Below are 18468 nucleotides of genomic sequence, written 5' to 3'. Positions count from 1 at the left end.
AATAAAGTTTAAAGAAACTTTTCTTGTTTGACTAAGGATCTGTTTTCTACTGTTTTGTAGCTCTGCAATTGAGTGATAACATATTAGGGCTGAGTCTTGGCTTCAGGACTCCACTTTTAGACTTGTATAAAATCACAGTAACACAGGCATCAGACTCATTATTTTTTATACAGTTATGAATTATACAATTTTGCCCCCTCAGTCCATAGCTAGAAATCACCACTTCCCACATACAGCATATGCAATGCTTTATTTTTAAAAAACAACTTCCATCTTTCTAAAGAGTAAAGGCAGAGCAAAAAAACGAATTTATATGACCTATTATTAAGTTATGAAATGCTTACAGGCCCACAAAACCATGCATGGACTGAGCTTCCTCAGGAGAAAGGGCAACTGCAAGGAATTTCAGAGCCAGCACCTTGCCTGATGGAAAGCAGAAGCCACTGACTTCAGCAGGAATGTCTGCTCCTAACTGCAGAATTGGTTCCCAGAACTGGCTCACCATGAAGCCCAGAGCTGGTGGAGCTGAGGGATATTCATGAGAAGCAAGCCAATTATTTTTCCTGATTAATAAGGCAGAATGATCCTCAAGCCATGCTCCAGTGGCCACAACCACATGGGCACCAGGAGCCAGGGCTGCAGGAACACAGAGGCCCTGCCCCTGCCAGGCTGCTCAGGCACAGGGTGTCTCTGCTGCTGTCACCATGGCACGGGTGCTTTCTCTAAAACCTGCTTCAGACACATTTTGTCAGGCTCTAACCACCAGGGCTAGCCCAACAGATACCAGCTGGCTGCCACACCAGATCTCAGGCAAGGTAGTCTGGAAAGGGAGAGGCTGGGAGATGACACATTTTGTCCCTCACCTTTTGGGATGAAGAGGTAAAGAGAAAAGATATGGGCATCCTGGGAACAGAGGGGGAAGTCTGAGATAGGGTGGGATGGCTGATGAGGATACAGAGCTAGGGGAAAGGAAGGAGTGCACTTCAGAGGAGATGGGACAGCAGGAAAGAGGAGTCCCTTCTCCCTATTAGCATGTGTCTTCATAAATGTCTGGGGAGAATCACATGTTCCCACTTGTGTTTCTCCTCCTTCATCAGCTGGAACCTTCTGGCCCCATGTCTCACGTTGGCTGATGCTTTGTGGCTGGCAGCCTTTCACTGGGCTAGATCCCAAAACACTTCTCCCTGTAGCCTCTGTACTCTGGCTGTGCTGCTGGCCCTGTCACCCCCAGGTGGGCCTGCTGGGGACTGCCATGTGCTCTGCTGGAACCCAGGAGCAGCCCCACAGATGTGAGCATGTGTGCAAGTGACCTTCAGAGAGCTGAGGTCACACAGCCACTCCAGGGGCACGAGGAAAGCTGCCTCTGCAGGTTTCCCCTTTCACTGTTTCCTCAAGGCTCCCCACCCAGGCTCATCTCCATGCACAACATGGATGGCTCCTACCAGCAGAACAACACCAGAGCCACAATCCTGCTCTGAGAGATGCCTGAAGCAGCTTTGTGTGAGCCCTAAAGCAGTGTAACTGCTGAGCAGAGAGGAAATCAGCCCATTCTGCTGTGCTAATATTGCATTTATACTGCTCCTGGTAGAGGTACCTGCTGTAACCCAGCTAACCCAGCAAAGGGAATTCCTCTCCCACACACAGCTCGGCTCCCAGTGCAGGGAGAGTGTGCAGGGGCCTCTGGGAAGGCAGCATGAACTCCTGTAATTAAAGCCTGGATCCTAATATGCAGGTACTGAGAGACCACATGCTGGCTGGTTCTCTTTGTAGCTTGAATAGTGTTCCTTTAATGTAGGTGGGTTGTTTTTTTGGTTGGAGGGTTTTTTGTGCGTGTGAGAAACATAAATAGGCCTTCATCTTTTATGCATTTCCTTGTGCCTTCCAGACCCAGAGCTCCTCTCCATCATTTGACATCATTTCTAGCTCTGAAAGACGCACTTACTAGAAAAAGATAGAAAGGCATTTTCATTGCAGTACATCATATTCACATACATAAAATATTAAAAGCAATATAGATGCACCCAAAAAACAATGCAGCACTTTAGAAAATAGTATTAGTGTTTTCCCTAGGTGTTAGAGAAGGAGATAAATCCTACCCTGAGAGACATTACAGCCTCCATGGACACCCAAGGGGAGTGTGTGTCATGCTTAGAGATACCAGGAGGGTCTTTTACAAGGGGAGCAAAAGATTTCCTGCTATATGCATGCAGACATAGAGGAATATAAATGTGTGTGTGTGTGTGTGGATGCTTACACAGCATTTGTCAGCACTGCCAAGGAGCATTGGCTGTGCCTGCCCCACACTGCTGTCTCCTGAGGACAGAGTGCATTTCCTGAGCCCTCTCCCAGCCTGTGCTGGGTCTCTCCAGAGGTCCTGAAATCGGTGGCACAGTGCCATGGAGAGGCCTGCAGGACACTGAATGGCAAATGCAGCCCAGTGGAAACAGCAGGTTTTTCTCTAATGGACAGCCCCACTAAATAGCTCTCCAATGTCCTCCAAACATCCTTGCTCAAGTCACTGCAGTCAGACTTTGGCCCCAGGTGAGCCCAGGCTCGGTCTCAGGTGACTAAAGGTGATGGATGTGTCTGACCTTCAGCAGCACCTGGAGACAAGTGCCCTCACAGGTCATCTCCCTCACATAAGAAGGCAAAATGGTTTTCTTCCCCTTAAAGGGTGTCCTAGAAGCTCAGCCCCATAATAACCAACTGCAATACTCACTGAAGCCCAGTAGGATGAGGAAACAAGAACTCAAACCATCCAGGATCACACCCAGCATGGGACCTAATGCAGCTCTGAGTTCACTCCTCTTTGTGAGAAGAGATTTACTCCCAGGGTTAGTGTCTGCATGTTTTTCCAGCTGCTAGCTCTCTCCCCATCCCTCAGACCCATGTGCCTTCCCAGTCTGTCAGTTCTTCATTCATGTCCACATGTGTGTTCCCTTCCTGCTCTCCCACTGGGAAGCCTCCCACAGCCCACCCAGCTCCTCCAATGCCATCCTCCACTTCCCCTCCTGGGACAAGGCAGCAGGAACCAGCACTGCTCCCACGTCCCTGCTTACTGGGGTTAAAACCACCTCATCTGCTAATGTAGACACACAGAAGTGCTTCCAGGAAAAGCTCTTTGGAAAACAGGAGCAAGCATTTACTGAACATTTAAAAACCTGCAAATTCCTCTCCATTCCATTATCTTCCCTTTTTTTTCAATCTTCCCTCTTTTATTCCCCTTTTTTCAACAGAAAGATCTTATATTAATAATTATTGATGTCTCCTTTTCATGGGTATTTGATTCCATATTGCTGCTGAAAAAAAAGGGTAAATATAAAAGGTTCCTAAAGCATTCAGTCATACACCCACATTTCTCTCCAATATTATCTTGCTTTGCAAAGTTAGACTGAAAAATCTACAATTATTGTAAAAGTTTTAAAACTAATTTAAAGGTCTGATTCCTCGAAGCTCAGGTCGTCCAGGCTTCAGTAGCCACCAAAGAAAGTAAAATCAGAACCAACAGAATATATGAAAATCCTTTTACAGGCAGAAAAAGTTAATGGGAGAAATGTTAAAGGTGTTAATAGTACCAATGCCATATTCAGCATCTCCTATAAATGGGGAAGGGAATGTTACTGTTGGCAACCCCAGGCAATGACAGGAAGTATTTATTAGCTCAACGGGATCCTATATTTGCAAGGGTAAATCCAGCCAGCAAGAATTATCACTCTGCTGACAGACAAGCTAAGGGGCCAAGGAGAAGGTAGGTGGCAAAGTGGGCACTCACTGAGGGCAAGGGAGGGGTGCAGAGCCCCCAGAAAGCAGCATTTCCCAGGCATGAGGGTTCCCAGGGCTCCCCTCCTGCCCTGCTCAGAGCAGCTCACAGCTGTGGCTGCTCTGGTGGTATTTTTATGAATGGTGAAAGGAGATTTTGGTCCAACAAGTCATAGAAGTGTTGGGCTAAGAGAGAGAAAGGCAAAAGAGAATAAAAGCAGTAAAAGGTGATTCATGCTATGTAGTTGTAGATAGATGCTTGCCTATAAATCATGTGATGGTGTGTAATGTGAAAAGAAAATTGAAGCATGTTATTCAAAGGGAAACTCCATGACACATGGAGAAAACTCTTCAGGTGTGCACCACAGGCTTGATTTTCTCTGCTCAGAATACCTGCAGCAGGAATGGACTCCACTGCCAACAGGGCCTATTCATTTATTACAGTTATATAGTGCCAGGCACTTGAAGAAAGTCCTACAAAGCTCTGTGATTCATACAGACCACAGACCTAATCCCAGAATGTTTATTGTCATCAGTGAAAAAGGCTAAGCTGTGACAGGCACTCTTGGCCAGGAGGAAGCAGAGCTGGTGCCCTGACTATTTTGGGACAAAGACGTCCTGTTCCTCCGTGGCCTGGGCTGGGAGTACATCTTTCCCACTGGGAAGCACCAGCCAGGCTGGCTGCAGGGCAGCCAGGGGGAACCTGGCCCTCTACAGCAGCTTCAGATGCCTGCTCATAAATACAGATGAATAAAGGACTTGAGTTTATTTTTTGTGCGTGTGTTTGAAATGATGATAGTCTTAATACTTGTTTTTCATTATGATAATAATAAAGCATTCCTTCTAATTCATCTTGCTGTTCTATGCATCTTGAAAACTGTCCCATGCTTAGATGATAAAACAACCCCTCTCCCTCCAGAAGTGTTTTTATGTTCTTGTGTGATGTGAATTATAATCAGGATTGGGGCAATAGCATTAATGTGGTATTTTTCCAATTCAGTTAGAAGCTATTGACCTTCTACCCTTTGTAGCCATAACACTAGGTTGTGATACAGAAACTCAGGATAAACACGCAAATAAAATATTTCTTCTTTCCTTTTGCAAAGGTTATTTATGATTATAGAGTTATTATAGTATATTGTTCAAATCCCCCTTGTTTCAGTAGCACATATAATGTTGCTGACTTTGTCTGGGTAATTATCAACACATAAGCACAGCAACACAGATGCCTGTGATATCCAGTAACTTTTTGGGCAGTGGGAAAGCTCCAAAGGAAAGCAAATGTTGGAAAAGATTTTGGGAAAGGTAGAGAGAAGGATCTAAGTAATTACAGGCCTGCCTCCTGACACGAGTCCCAGCAGTATAATGGAATGACTCATATGGATCCAGATTAACAAAGAATCAAAGGAGGAAAATATCATTAATGCCAATCAACAGGAGTTTATGGAAAGAGACCCTTTCAAAGTGACTTGTTATCTTTCACCAAGGAGATTGTAAGGGTGAGTGATAAATGTAACAAAGCTGATGTAAAACACTTGGATTTCTTTGAGGCCTTCAACTTGTTGCAGCAAGACATGGTGATTAAGAAACCGGAACAATCCAAAGCCAACGTGACACATACAAATTGGGTGTCTAACTAATCATCCCTGAGACACCACCATGGGTTCCTGGAAGGGTGCTTGGGGCATTGTGAGCAGCAGGCACTGCTGGGTGCCACCCTGGGACCTTCAGCTCAGTGTCCCACCCCAACCATTTATTCAGTCCTCAGTCCTTGCACCCCTTCCCTTTGCTTGCTGGAAGACCTCATTAATCAGCTGTGTTTTCTCAGAGCTGTTAATTTTTCCTTTCCCACCCTGGATGGCCCATGCATTGTGTGAATTTTCAAGATGGTAATTACTTACTGACAATTTTTAAACATCAGAAAAATGCAATATGGTCCCATAACACTGCACAATTAGTTCTTCATCTTCACCAGGTGATATTTTATCAAGAACTGTAAAGAAACAAAAGGATTGTTGATAAGGTTTGTGGATGGTACCAAGACAGAGAAAAAAGGCTAAAAATAAAAGATGTGTCACCAGTACAAGCAAACCAGTTTACAAAATTGCATTCAGATGAACAATAGACATTTGAGTATGACCAAAGGTAAAAATCACACCCGTAGGAATAATAATAATAAAGAGTAGTTTCAATATGGGAGATACCAAAGGGGAACATAAGACACAGCTGAATGTGAGTCTCCAGAGTTCAGTTACAGTAGCTGAGAGGGCTAAATGGGTTCTTTGGCATCAGCTAAATAACCTATGTCATATCTGTATTTGGGTTTCATGTTATTACAGATGAAAAACCATGTTCACATCTGGTATCCACAGCACAAACCAATGGATAAGGCAGAAATGAATCAGAGGAAACATGCATGCTACTGCTTACAAATTTGAATAGGATGCCTTTGACAACAGACCCCAGGACTTCAATCTCTTTAGTCTGTTGAAGAGATGGATGTGGGGTGAGCTGGGTCCTGATTTGGAGTAAAAGTCTGATCATCCATGACACAAAAACAGGAAAGTTCCCACAGCTGGAAGATGTCATTAGCAGGCATACCCAGAAGAGAAGCAAAGGTTTCTAAAAGCAAGGAGGAAAAATCACATGGACAGTCTTCCTAAATTGTTCACTGATTCCTTGCCTCTGGTAATATTTAAATAAAAGATACAACCCAAATCAAACACAAGTTACATCAGGGAAATACACAGAGGGACTTCAGGGCTTGGTTCTGCTAAACTTGGAGACTGTATGAGCAAAAACCTGGGTCTTCACCTAAAGTGCCTTCAGAAAATGTTGAAGCTCAGCCTATGTCTGGACCTTGACACACACTCTAGTATGAAGAAGGTGAATTTAACAACTGTGGGCAATACCAATTTTTAATACAACCTGTACCCCAAAGCCCTGAAATTTATCTTACTGCTACAAAACACTTACTTCCCACGATTGCTTGGGCACCCCAATTCTTAACCAGCACTTGAAAACATGACATTTTCAGGAGTCATCTATTCTTTTCCCATCATTGTGAATAGAGTCATTGATTTAATATCAACCACATAGGAAATGGCATAGGAGGCACAGTAACGTGCCTGACTTAGATGGCAAAGTATCTAGGATGTTGCTTTGGTGGGGTCATGTGCTAAGGAATGGAAGAGGCTTGCTATAAAACACCTCTTTTAGCTTCAAACACACAGAGTCAAATTCAGAGCTAGCACCACCACCAACTGGCTACTTGTCCTTTGCGTTGCCTTCGTAACCCACATGGTGCCAGGGTCACAGAAAGCCAAGGAGGTATTTTCCATCCTCTGCTTCTCTAACAGTGACCTTGTGCCAAGCCATGGGAGCAGTGCTCTCAGCAGCTCTCTGCAGCACTGTGATTCTGTCCTGGAGCCATGATCCATACAGGCATTTGTGTCAAATGGCACCAGAACTAGTGCAGTTCAGGCACTCGGTAGCGATCCCACCATGAAGGTTCACGTGCCTTGCACCACACTGCATGGCTCTGCAGGACAAGCACAGCATGCCTGGCCCTGCAGGAGGGGAAATAAATGAGGCATGCAGTCCAGGAACCAGCACTGTTTGCTCCTGTTTGCCCACGGCTGCAGCCCAGCCCCTGAACCTCTCCCCACCTGAGCAATGCAGAGCAGCCGCAGTGCCACGGCCACTCTGCTGTCCCCAGGCACTGGCATGGACCAGAGGGAGAAGCTGACACACACAAAGTCTTCTCCCACCTCTCAGATCTCAGTCTCTGCTTGAAGGAAGATGTTTTCCCTTTCCAGTGTTTTCTCTGCTGTCCACACCACATTTTGCTCCAGCCTTGCAGGAGGTTGCACTTAGGCCTCATCATAACTGAGTGTGGACTATTGATTCAGGTTGCAGACAGCATCCAGTCCTTTTCCATCAATAGCTTTGCCACTGACATTTAAAAAATCACACTGTTAAAATTATGTATTGCCTGGAAATTAAGATTTTAAAACCAAATACAAATGCCAATTTCAAATGCAAGGAATTACTTCAGTTCTAAAGACAACTCTAATGATAAAACAATCATGGAAATCTTTCACTGCATGGAATTACCCTAGAATTTCTACAAGAAAAAAAAGGCATTGGAATAAGAATGAATAATATTATCTATATCCCAGTGGATGTAGCATATTTTAAAATGTGTTTTTCAAAGGCTTAAGGAAAAAACCAAAAAGTTTCATCAGGGTTAAAGACTATTAGTCTAAACTGGAATTTTGTATAAACTAAAATGATTTAATACCTGGGCAGGTTTCCAGCTGGTAAGCACTGTCATAGCTGCAGAACACAACAGAGCACCTATAACAATTACATTGGCTGATTCTCTACTTGTCTCTACCAACTGATGTCTTTCAGTCCCCAGCCTTTAAAGAGCAGTGAGTGGAATACAAATTCCTCAGTCAGTTCTGCATTTGTAATCCTTCTTCCAGAATTAAGACTCAAAACCTGTGCATATGAATACATTAAACTTAATCCTTATGTTTTGCCCAGCAATTGTAATCAAGTCCAACATTTTTTGCTCTGATTGCAAATGCTGTTGGACTCTACTCTGTGCAGTGCAGTGTTAAGGGGATCTTAGCATGGCTTTTAATGTCCACAAGAAAAAATTCTAAATTTTTCCCCACAGTGATGTCATTCTGTATCTTATTGTTTTTTCTGTGAGGTGGCAGCCAAATGAGTGACATAAAAACATTACCTTAACTGGCAGAATCTGCTTCCTGTATGTTTTTGAGTGATATTCTCCAGCTGTACTGCCAAAAGTTTTCATAACTGCTAGCACTGCAGCCAGTACAGCTCAAAACACAAATTGCTGCCTATTCTGGTAAGACACAAACACTATCACTGAAGTCCCCCTTACAAAATCACTGCCACTATTACTAGTGATAGCACAAGAACCAGAAAGCATGATAGGATTATCAGACTGCTTTCTGAGTTTTCAAAACCTTTATATAGGAAAAGAAATCACCTTGTGATTTGTGAATGTGGCTTAAGCAGTACCTGATAATACACAGAATATTTACGGACAACAAAGAAAGACAAAACCCATACAATCAGCTTTTTTCTATGGCCCAATTTCTAAGAAGAATATGAATGCATTTTGAAATTAACTTCTCTGTTCAAATGGGAGAAGCAGAATATAGCAACAATGAAATGCAGAAGAAAGCACCTGCTATGCAGTTTGTCATTCCCTGTGCAAGTTTTGCTACACAGTAAAACCAGCTCTAACCAATGTTGTCATTTAATGGCAATAAAATAGCAAAATCAGCTACTGTTATTTTTGTGGTCTTAAGCACTTCTTCTGAATTTCTTACTTCAAAATCCCTTTGCCAATCAAAAACGTGACTCTGAAAGATAGTCATCCCCCACAGCTCCCCTGTTCCCTTTGCCCTTTAAATTTGGACTGCAAGTATTAAATGTAGGCTTTATCAAGGGCAATAGTGGAACTCCTACTGTATCAACAGGCCCAGGAATTCCATCTGACTATCCACCATTGTACAGCTCAGATTTTATCTGAGTGACTACTGCTTCCACAGAGCAGAAATGCAAGTATGTAAAACACAATGCTGCTTTGAATGCCTCTTCATGCCCGTGCACAGAACTTGCACAGATCAGGGCAGGCACACTCCTAGGTGCAAACAGCATTACGTGTGCTTCCCACGCTGTGCCAACAGCTCCAACATGGGCAGCTCAGCCTTCCCAAGCTGGCTGCAGTGCCCACGAGTGCAGGGTGAGAGCTCCAGGCTGGCTAACCACCCAAAGAAACCTCTGCCCAATTGCTGCCCTTTTTCTGACTCTGTCATAACTCAATTACAATTTTTTTACAAACACATCATAAAGAACATATTCTACTGGCAACCAAAAAGAAAAAAGATGAAGCAGCAGCCCTGTGGCAAAAGCAGAGTCAGGAGATCTGGATACTTTTCCTGGCTTTGCTTTAGATTTGTGACTGACCTTGACGAGTCAGATATAGACAAATCCCACTCCCTGCTCTGTGCAAGGGGTCCTGCTTGCTTCCCAGGGACAGTTGCTCTGCTATGAGCATGTATTGCCTGAGCAAAGACACACATGGATGTGCAGGTACACACAGAAATACAAACATTTGCACAAGGGGTGAGTCCTGAAATCCAAAATTCCTGTCACTGACACAGAGCAAGACATCAGCTTAATGAGAGGTTGGAAGGAAAATCTGCAGCTCAGACATTGTGGAGCATTTTGTAGTCCTGATGATGAAGTAACAGACATACAACATTATTGGGGGGCATTCAAAGGCCATCTTTCCTTGTTCATGTCTCTAAAAGCAAGGGAAATATCATCTACATCATAGGATGGATTTCAGGGCTGAGCTGGCAAATATTTATGAGAGTCATAAAGTTTAGAAGTCTAGTCTAATCTTTCCACTTTAGAAAGACAAAATGTTACTGCTAGGCTGCCAGATCCACAGATATGCCAAGTCTCTACAAATCCCACCAGACCCAACATTTTTTTTTTTCTACAGAGGTTCATATTTTTTCTGTTAAAAAAAAGGACAAAACCAAACAGAAATAGGTTTGGTTTTAAACCATCTACATGCTGAATATACAGAAGTTATTTCTCTTCCTTGTTTTTCATTCATAATTTGATCTACTCATGACGATCTTCTTCATAGACTTGAAAAGGACTATGCAGAGTAACTACTGGATACACAAAGAATGTTTTGATAGCTCAGGCTTCCACCCTCCTTAAACAAATGAGCCAAGCATCAAGCTGGTATGAAAACACAGTGCTGTAACACTGTATGGGTGTCTGATGGCACAGGTGAGATCTGCCAGCAGCAGCCTCAGACCCCCGCCAGGTGTGAGCTCCCTTCTGTAACACACACCATCCTCTGGGCTGGGAAAGCCCAAGGAAAGGAAGGACATGCTTTGGCAGATGGCCCAAGGACAGAGCCCTGAACATGGATGACCACTCCCGGACTACACTGTCTGTGTCCCTTCCCTGGCTGTGAGCGGGCAGTGGGGTCTGTTCCCTTCCCCAGCCAAGGGCTGGCTCTGTAGGGAGATGTGCCATTTCTCCAGCCACTCTGTGCACCATCCCCTCTGCCCCACGGTGCTCCCCAAAACCTGAGCTCCCCACCCCACATCTCTTCCCATGGCAGGGGAGCCACAGCTCCCTGAGGGCCTCTTTACAGAATCAGAATCAGAATCAGAGGCTTTTGAGGGGTTCGAAGAGCCCAGTGCCAACCCCCTTCCATGGGCAGGGACATCTCCTACCAGACCAGGTTCCCCAAAGCACTGTCCAGGCTGGGCTTCAACACGTGCAGGGATGGGGCATCTACAGTTTCACCTGTTCTGGTTCCTCACCACCCCCACGGTAAAAAATTTCTTGCTAATATCTAATCTAATTTTCCCATCTTTCAATCTGTATCCATTACTGTTTGTCCTATCACCACAGCTGCTCATGGAGCGTCCCTCTCTAGCTTCCCCGCAGACCCTCTCAGACACTGGAAGGTTGCTGAGGTGCCCACACCACCTTGTCTTCTCCAGGCGGAACAGCCCCAACCTTCTCCATCTTTGTAGGGAAATGCTCCAGACCCCTTAACAACTTCAAGGTCCCCTCTAGACTTGCTCCATGCCCTCCTTGTATTGGGGACACCAGAACTGTATGCAGTGCTCCAGGTGGGGTCTCACAAAAGCGAACCCGCCCCAAGCCGTGCCCCCCGGGGCTGCTCCGATCCCCGGAGGGCAGGGGCCGATCCCCGAGGCCAGCGGGGCCGGCACGGAGGGCAGGGCCGGTCCCGAGAGAGCAGGGTCCGATCCCCGAGGCCAGCGGGGCCGGCACGGAGGGCAGGGCCGGTCCCGGCCCCGGGGCCCCCGCACACGCCGGGCGGGGGGCGGGACCTTCCGGTTCATGTCGGCGCTGGGCTGGCGCGGAGGAGCAGCGCGGCCATCTTGCCTCGTTCGGGAGCAGCAGCAGCGGCGGCGGGGCGGGCGGGGGGCAGGCACGGAGGGAGGGAGCGGCGGGCGGGCACCCACCGAGCGTCCGCAGCCCGCGGGGCGCCGGCCTTCTCGGAGCCTGGGGCGGGCCGCGATGCGAGCGGCGGCGCGGTGAAGGGGGGCCGCGGCGGGGGAAGGAGAGGGCAGCCCCCCGGGCGGCGGGCCTGCGCTAGCCGTGCCCCGGCGGCAGCGGAGAGAAGCCGGGCTGCGCGGCGTCCTGCCGCCGCCTCCTCCCGCCCGCCCTGCGCTCACCCCCTCCCCCCCGGAGCCGCTCCCTCGCCGCCTCCCTTTCCCCGGCTCCATCCCTTCCCTCGGCTCCATCCCCTCCCCGCTGGATGAGGCGGCCCCCTGCCCGCTGCTGACCCCTGCGGACCCCGGCTGTAGGATGAGCCCGAAGGACTCGGAGGGGGCGAGGCCGCTCCGCTCCCCGAGGAGGATCTAGTGGGGGGGCACCGACGCGACGCCGCCCCCCGCCAGGCACCTCGTCCTTCATGGTGGCTCCCTGCGACCACCATCTCGGAGCAGACGCGCAGCCCGGGGCCCGTGTGTGTGTCTGTGCGCGCCGCCGCCGCGGCCGCCCGAGTGAGGGAAAATGTCCACTCGGACTCCATTGCCCACGGTGAACGAGCGCGACACCGAGAACGTGAGTACCGCGGCCGCGGGGGACCTGCCGCGCCACCGCACCGCGCCCGGCCCCGCCGCGCGGGCATCGCCCCGCGGGGCGCTGTCAGCAGCCGCCCGTACGCTGCCCAAATTGCCGATTTATGCTGAATTGATTGTTTTTTTAACCCCTCCGCAGCACGGTTCGCCGGCTCCGTGGCGTTTGCGGGCATCCCTCCCCCCTCCCAAAGCCGGTGTCCCCTCTTTAATTTCCCCGGTTCTATTTGAGTGTCGCAGGGTGGTGTGAGGATCGGGTTGGTCGTGTCGGTAACGGGGATCGGGGTGGGGAGGGGAGCGCTGGGGGGCTGCTGCCTTCTCCTGATATGCCAACTTACTGCCAAAGCACCCGAATAAACCTCTGGTAAACAGATGGGAATAATTCAGCTTGGCTAGGGGTGGGCTAGGTGACCTAGATAATAGGCCTCTTCCCTGCTTAATTTGCAGGGTTCTCGATGGTAATGACGCTGTGAGACTAGTCACCTGTTCAGATGACATTAAAAGGGTTTCTTTATTGGAATTACCCTTTGCGGAAGGGAGCCTGTTCCCTTCACACCGAATACCCCCTCCTTTTTTTTTTTTTTTTTTTTTTTACCTTGACAAAGCCAAGGTTTGGGAATTGACACTTTATTTACAATATTAAGTCAGTCGCAAAGGTCGTATGCTAAAGGAAGAAAGAACAAAAAAATAAGCTAGTCCTACCTACCACATGAGCATATAGCAACAAACGAACTCGGTAGGAGACTCCCTTTCTGCAGATAGAAACTGTGTTTCTCCTGAGTTAAAACTTACTTGATCCTGGTGTATCCTGTCTGACCATTTTTCTGCATAGGCTCTGACATGTCCCCGAATGATAAACAGAAGGGAGTTGTCACTCACTGTGGTCTAAAATGAGTTGATAGGTGAACTTTGTATTCAGCTTTGTGTGAAGGCTATCTGATATTCTTTACGCATCAAGATAGATGCTAAGCTTGACAGAAGAGGCTTTTTTTTTTTCGTTTTTCTTTTTTTTTTTTTTTATGAGGGTTTCTTATGTTTTGGACTGGCATAAAAGGTGGAAACTTTGGTTAAAGATCAGGAAAAACTGTTGGATTGTTCCAGACCATAAATAGTCTGAGAAAAGTGATGGTAGCCCCATTGTTTAAAACAAGACCAGACAAAGCGTTAGAAAACATGCTGCATGGAACAATTACTGCATTACCAGGGATTTAGATTTTATTGACATAATAGGCACTTCTAACTTCTGTGATCTTTATTTGCTTTAGCACTACATGCAACCTGCAGGCTAAGGGCTGTATTGAGCAAAAAGCCAACTAAGCATATTTGGTTGTAAAATCTCAATGAGCTTCCTGTCTTGTGGAAGAAAATAATTAAAATATTATGCAGCCCTTCCTATGCCATGGGGAGAGTTGAAGTTGAAACATACTCTACAAAATACTGTGCAGAGTTTATTTGGATGAATTTGGTCGATACCAAACCTGACTGGACTTTTCAAGCTCCATGTGAATGTGTGGAGGCCACATAGTAAATAATTTTAGAAAATGTTCTGATCAGATTCCCCAATTAATTCAAACTCTACTGTGGATAACTTAACAGTGGAAAGACTTAATGTGTGCTTGAGGAAACATAATTATTCACAAGCTGTGTGTTCTAGCACTTGAAGTTAGGTTTTTACATGTCTTCCACTTAAGGCACCTTATTCTCACTTCAAAATATTGGTCTAACACTTCTGTTTAGTTATCTTCATAATCTGACATACATGGATTGTCTTGCTTGCAGAAAAATTGCCTTAGGTTTAGAATGAGGCATATTTTTAAGCTGCTGTATTCTGTGCTGGTGTCCACAGAAATACCTGTAGGCAGTGATATTGACAGGGAGTGATTAATGCAAGCACTCGCCAGATCCAGTCAGCCAAGCCCTCCCCAGTACAACGCATATTCCTCTGGAAGCTCTCTGATGTTTTGGCCATCAGCTGTCTAGAAATTTACCAAACTCTATTTTGTTATGCCTTGCTTAAAAACTAAATTTAAATCTGACATTTAGTCTATCTGAATTACCCCTACAGCTGAGAACACCAGATCTCTTTTTTTAATACCAAATGCAATAATTTTGATTCTTCAGCTAACTGTTCTTTACCCCAAATCTGGGTGTGTTATGTTGGCAGGTAAATTGAACCTTGATTCATTCTCTTTCACATAAGAGAAGTCTAATTAGTTAATATTCAGAGGGCTCTTTGAAGAGGCTTAGGAGGTGCCAAAGTATTCAGCTAGCCTTTGGGGCCATGGTTGTGGACCCTGTTAATGCCTTCTCTCTGCTTGGAAGGCTACCACTGCTGACAAAGGCTTGGCTGGTGTTGAATCTGGTTGAAGTGTGCTGATCACAGCTTATCCATGCCTATACTTGCAGTTTTGAAAATGAAGTTAGCCTCCAGAATGACAGTGAGTGTAAATTATCATTGTCTGTGCTTGCACTTAACCACGTTTAGTGGTTGGCAGGTCCTGTTGAATAAAAAAGTGTAATTGCCAGTACTTGATTTTTATTTTTTTTTCCCTAAGGCTTCTTATCAAGACATGCTGAAGTGGAAATACTGACTGTCACAGTGGCTTTCCCCAAAAGCTACTCAGAGCTACCAAGGCTTTGGTGCCTTTGAGATTAAAGAATTTGGCTGCGAGTCACCTGGTTTTGAGAGGAAAGGCATCCCAGATGATCTGTGATCATAGGAACTTCACACTTGGACAGTTGGAAGCTGGCTGGTGGCCTGCCATGAGCAGAGACACAGCAGCTCCTCTCTGGCCATGTCTTGTGCAGCAGGGGCTGCTCAGGGGACAGAAGTGCAGGACAGGAACAGATCTTCTCTGTCTTTTGCAAAAATATGTCCTGCATGTGAGAAAGAAAGCAGCAGAGACAGCAGAGACCTCCTTCGTGCGAATCTGGGAGACAGGATAGACACAGAAGAAGGACTTTAGATGACAGAAGAATGAGTAAACCTGTTTTACTAGTGATGAGAAGGGAGAGAAGATGGAGGAGAATAGAGTGTGGCAACACAGTGGAAAAGGAAGATAGAAGGTGGAAAACAAAAGATGAGAGGAGTCACAGAGGAATGTGCATATGGCAGGATGGAGGACAGCCAGTGACAAAGAAATAGGAGCAGAAGGAACAAGATTGTGAGGAGTAGGACAACTATTCATTAAAAAAAATATTCAAAGAGTGGGAAGATGATAGCAAACTATAGATAGAAACAAGGAAATACAGGTGGTATGGAGGTTGGAAGATTACTTTTTTTAACAGCATGAAACAGAAAAGAATAATCTTGCATTAAAGAGTTTAATTAAAACCTCTGTGTTTGTTGCACAGCTGTGTTTTTTGGGGGGGAAGAAAGAGTAGCTCTTTTGAATGTGTTGGTTCTGCAGGCCAATCTGAATAAAAAATTTAAATAATTTGAGGGAAAGCAAGACTAAAATATACTCTTATCTCCATGACTGTGCCTAATGTGAAAAATTTGCTATTGAAAAATGCCAGCATGATGGCAACTGTGCTTGCACAAAAGGATTCTGTGCGGCAGTAGTACCACCCCTTTTTGGTTTTTATTTTTTTCTTTTATTTAAAAAGATTTAGCAAAGGCAGAGTTAGGTACAAAAATGTATTTTGAGCTACTGGGAAAGTTAGTGCAGTATGTCTTGGTTTATTACCAATTAACTATGAAATGCATTAGAGCATTTGCAGACAATATGCAAGCTTGCATTGTTCTATATATTATTTATCAGTCTTCTCCTATTACAGATAGATCTGTAATTTGAATGCTTTCTTCCGTAGCATGAAATCCTGTGGGGTTTTTAAAGAAGGGACTGAGGAGGGAAGCGTTCCTGTGGCCAAGACTTCTGACAGATTTTCTTCTACAGGGCCGTCTACACTATTCCATATTTTTCACCAGTTGTAATAAATGTTCTGGTTTGAATTAAATTGGGCAAAGATGGCAAAATAACTAGAAATAAAAAATATTTTAGGAATTCACCTGGCATGTATTTTATAGTGCCAAAATTCCTCAGAGCAGAAAAAAATGCTGATGCTCAATAGGCCTGGTACTGTGTCCTCAGAAAATACCTGGTGAGCTGCATGACACTGCGAGTCATCAAGTGCTAGTATTTTCACATTTTTGCAGTGAGACATTTAATTCTCAGCTGTGCTGAGCAGCCTGTGCTGTGGTGTTTAATCACTTGGCTCACAGTGATGGGAGGCTGCTGGGGGCAGCAGCCTCGGGTGCCCCTTCCCACCCGCGGTTTGTGCCAGCTCTGATTATCACGGGCCTCTGAGATGAGTCTGGTCAGCTCTGATCCGACTGGTAGAAACCCTTAAGAAAAGTGGAGTTATCCCCATGCTGTGGCTGTAAACAGAATGCCCAGTGCAGGTGGGGAAGGTTAGAAATGCTTCCTAGTGGTTTTGTTTTGGTTTGAATTAAGCCAGTCATAGCACAGCACCCTAGGGTAGGGTAACTTGAGTTGTGCTGCAACTACAAACAGATACATATTTACAACAGTGTTATTTGGATGTTTTATTCCTGGAAAGAATCTTATTTTCTTCCTTTCTTACATTTTTTCAATAACTCAGAAAAACTAGGTTGCAGGACCTTACTCCAGAAAATGTTACATAGTTAGACTAAATTCATTAGCACCACCAAATGTGGCTTATATTGTGGGCTTAGAAGTAGCAGTCTGAAAAACAGAACACAGCTACAGGAATTGCTGAAAGAAAATGAGAGTAAATACAGTATTTAGTACACTGAACTTCACAGCCTTCTTCCTAGCTTTTGTTACCCACTCACCTGGTATCCTTACCTGCTTGATTCTCCATTTTAGTTCTAGCCAAAAGATATATTCATGTTGATGTAAGCGGACAGTTCCTGTTGACAACATGTCTCAGGTGACTCAAGTCAAAGGAATTCAAAGAGTGGAGACATTTGTCTCTCCCAGTCTCCATTTCATATGATATATAAGTAGCATGTGTCTGCAACTTCCTCTTCTCCTCAGTCAAGTAATGCTGCCTCATGGGTGTCAGCCAGATCAAAAATGGAGGTCACTTTTTTTTTAGGCTCATGGCGTATCAAGGTTGGCTCTGCTTAGCGTGGAGATCATCTGCCACTAAAATTCTTTGGAACCTATGATAAATAGGTGCATGCTGCTCTTAAAACATAAACCTGAAAGATACTGAGAACACCTGTGATGAGGAAGAAGCCCTAACCCTCCTTGGGTTAGGAGGAATTCTCGCCCCATAAAGCAGCGAGTTGCTGAGCTCAATATGTGTATATATACATATAAACAGAAATTGACTTTCAAATAAAATTTGTTCCTGCAGGGTTTAAGCCTAAGCAAAGCTTTCTATCTACAAGCTCAATGTGGTTTTTGAAAACCAACTGTGAGGTGGTTGGGTTTTTTCTTTTTTGTTTAGCATGTAATTACTGACAGTGATGATTCTGGAAACAACTTAGTTGGCAGTATTGTTGATGAAGAATAGAATATGGTTGGCTCTTTAGCTATTATTCCCCAGGCTGATGTCAATAAATATCCATTTTAATCAGCAGTAAAGGAACTTTGGCTGGAAAGATATGATGAATGTCAGATCTTGATAATGTGAAGCAACAAAAGAGCTTTTAAAGAGCTTTTCTAACCGGCACCAGACTTATCTTTTTGATTATATAAGCAGGATTTCTTCACTGTTTTGTTGTTCAGTGCTAATCATGGAATTACAGATTCACTCTCTTTCATATGCTGTATAGAGCATGAACCAAATACTGCCAAACCCATCTCAGAGGCTGTAGTGATTTTGCATGGGAGGGCTCTTGAGCCAGAGCCTGTGTGTCTGTGGGGGGAGCATCCTGCCTTTGCTGAGGATGTTGGTGCTTGGCTGTCAGCACTTCCCCACTCTGGTCTTCAGGGCACTGCTGCACTTGTCACTAGCAATTCCCACTGCAATTCCCACTGCTGGTCAGTAGCCAGAATTAGGGGTTGCTTTTGTGGCAGTGTTC

The 18468-nt window shown here is 45.4% G+C and overlaps 1 protein-coding gene and 1 long non-coding RNA gene across 15 annotated transcripts in view; one reads left to right on the top strand and one right to left on the bottom strand.

Annotated features, from left to right (window-relative positions):
- Positions 1 to 224: 224 nt before the first annotated feature.
- LOC134419749 (uncharacterized) lies at positions 225 to 6629 on the bottom strand. Its single transcript, XR_010028134.1, has 3 exons — positions 6190 to 6629; positions 5661 to 5752; positions 225 to 1941 (listed from the first exon to the last, which is right to left on the bottom strand). It is a non-coding gene; the product is annotated as an uncharacterized LOC134419749 (long non-coding RNA).
- Positions 6630 to 12044: 5415 nt separating this feature from the next.
- MARK3 (microtubule affinity regulating kinase 3) overlaps positions 12045 to 18468 on the top strand; it is a 60718-nt gene continuing 54294 nt past the window's right edge. For 10 of the 14 annotated variants that reach the window (XM_063159876.1, XM_063159887.1, XM_063159883.1 and 7 more), the window contains exon 1: positions 12046 to 12435. In XM_063159876.1, the coding sequence (XP_063015946.1) occupies positions 12385 to 12435 (51 nt within the window). In that variant the 5' untranslated portion in view covers positions 12046 to 12384. Of the gene's footprint in view, positions 12436 to 18468 lie in introns of all 14 variants that reach the window. The other 4 variants (XM_063159888.1, XM_063159885.1, XM_063159884.1 and 1 more) reach the window with 2 other exon arrangements.

The sequence above is a fragment of the Melospiza melodia genome, chromosome 6 (assembly GCF_035770615.1).
Source record: "Melospiza melodia melodia isolate bMelMel2 chromosome 6, bMelMel2.pri, whole genome shotgun sequence".
NCBI classification, from domain to species: domain Eukaryota; kingdom Metazoa; phylum Chordata; class Aves; order Passeriformes; family Passerellidae; genus Melospiza; species Melospiza melodia.
The sequence above is the reverse complement of the archived record's forward strand: the minus strand, read 5'-3'. Positions and strand labels throughout refer to the sequence as shown.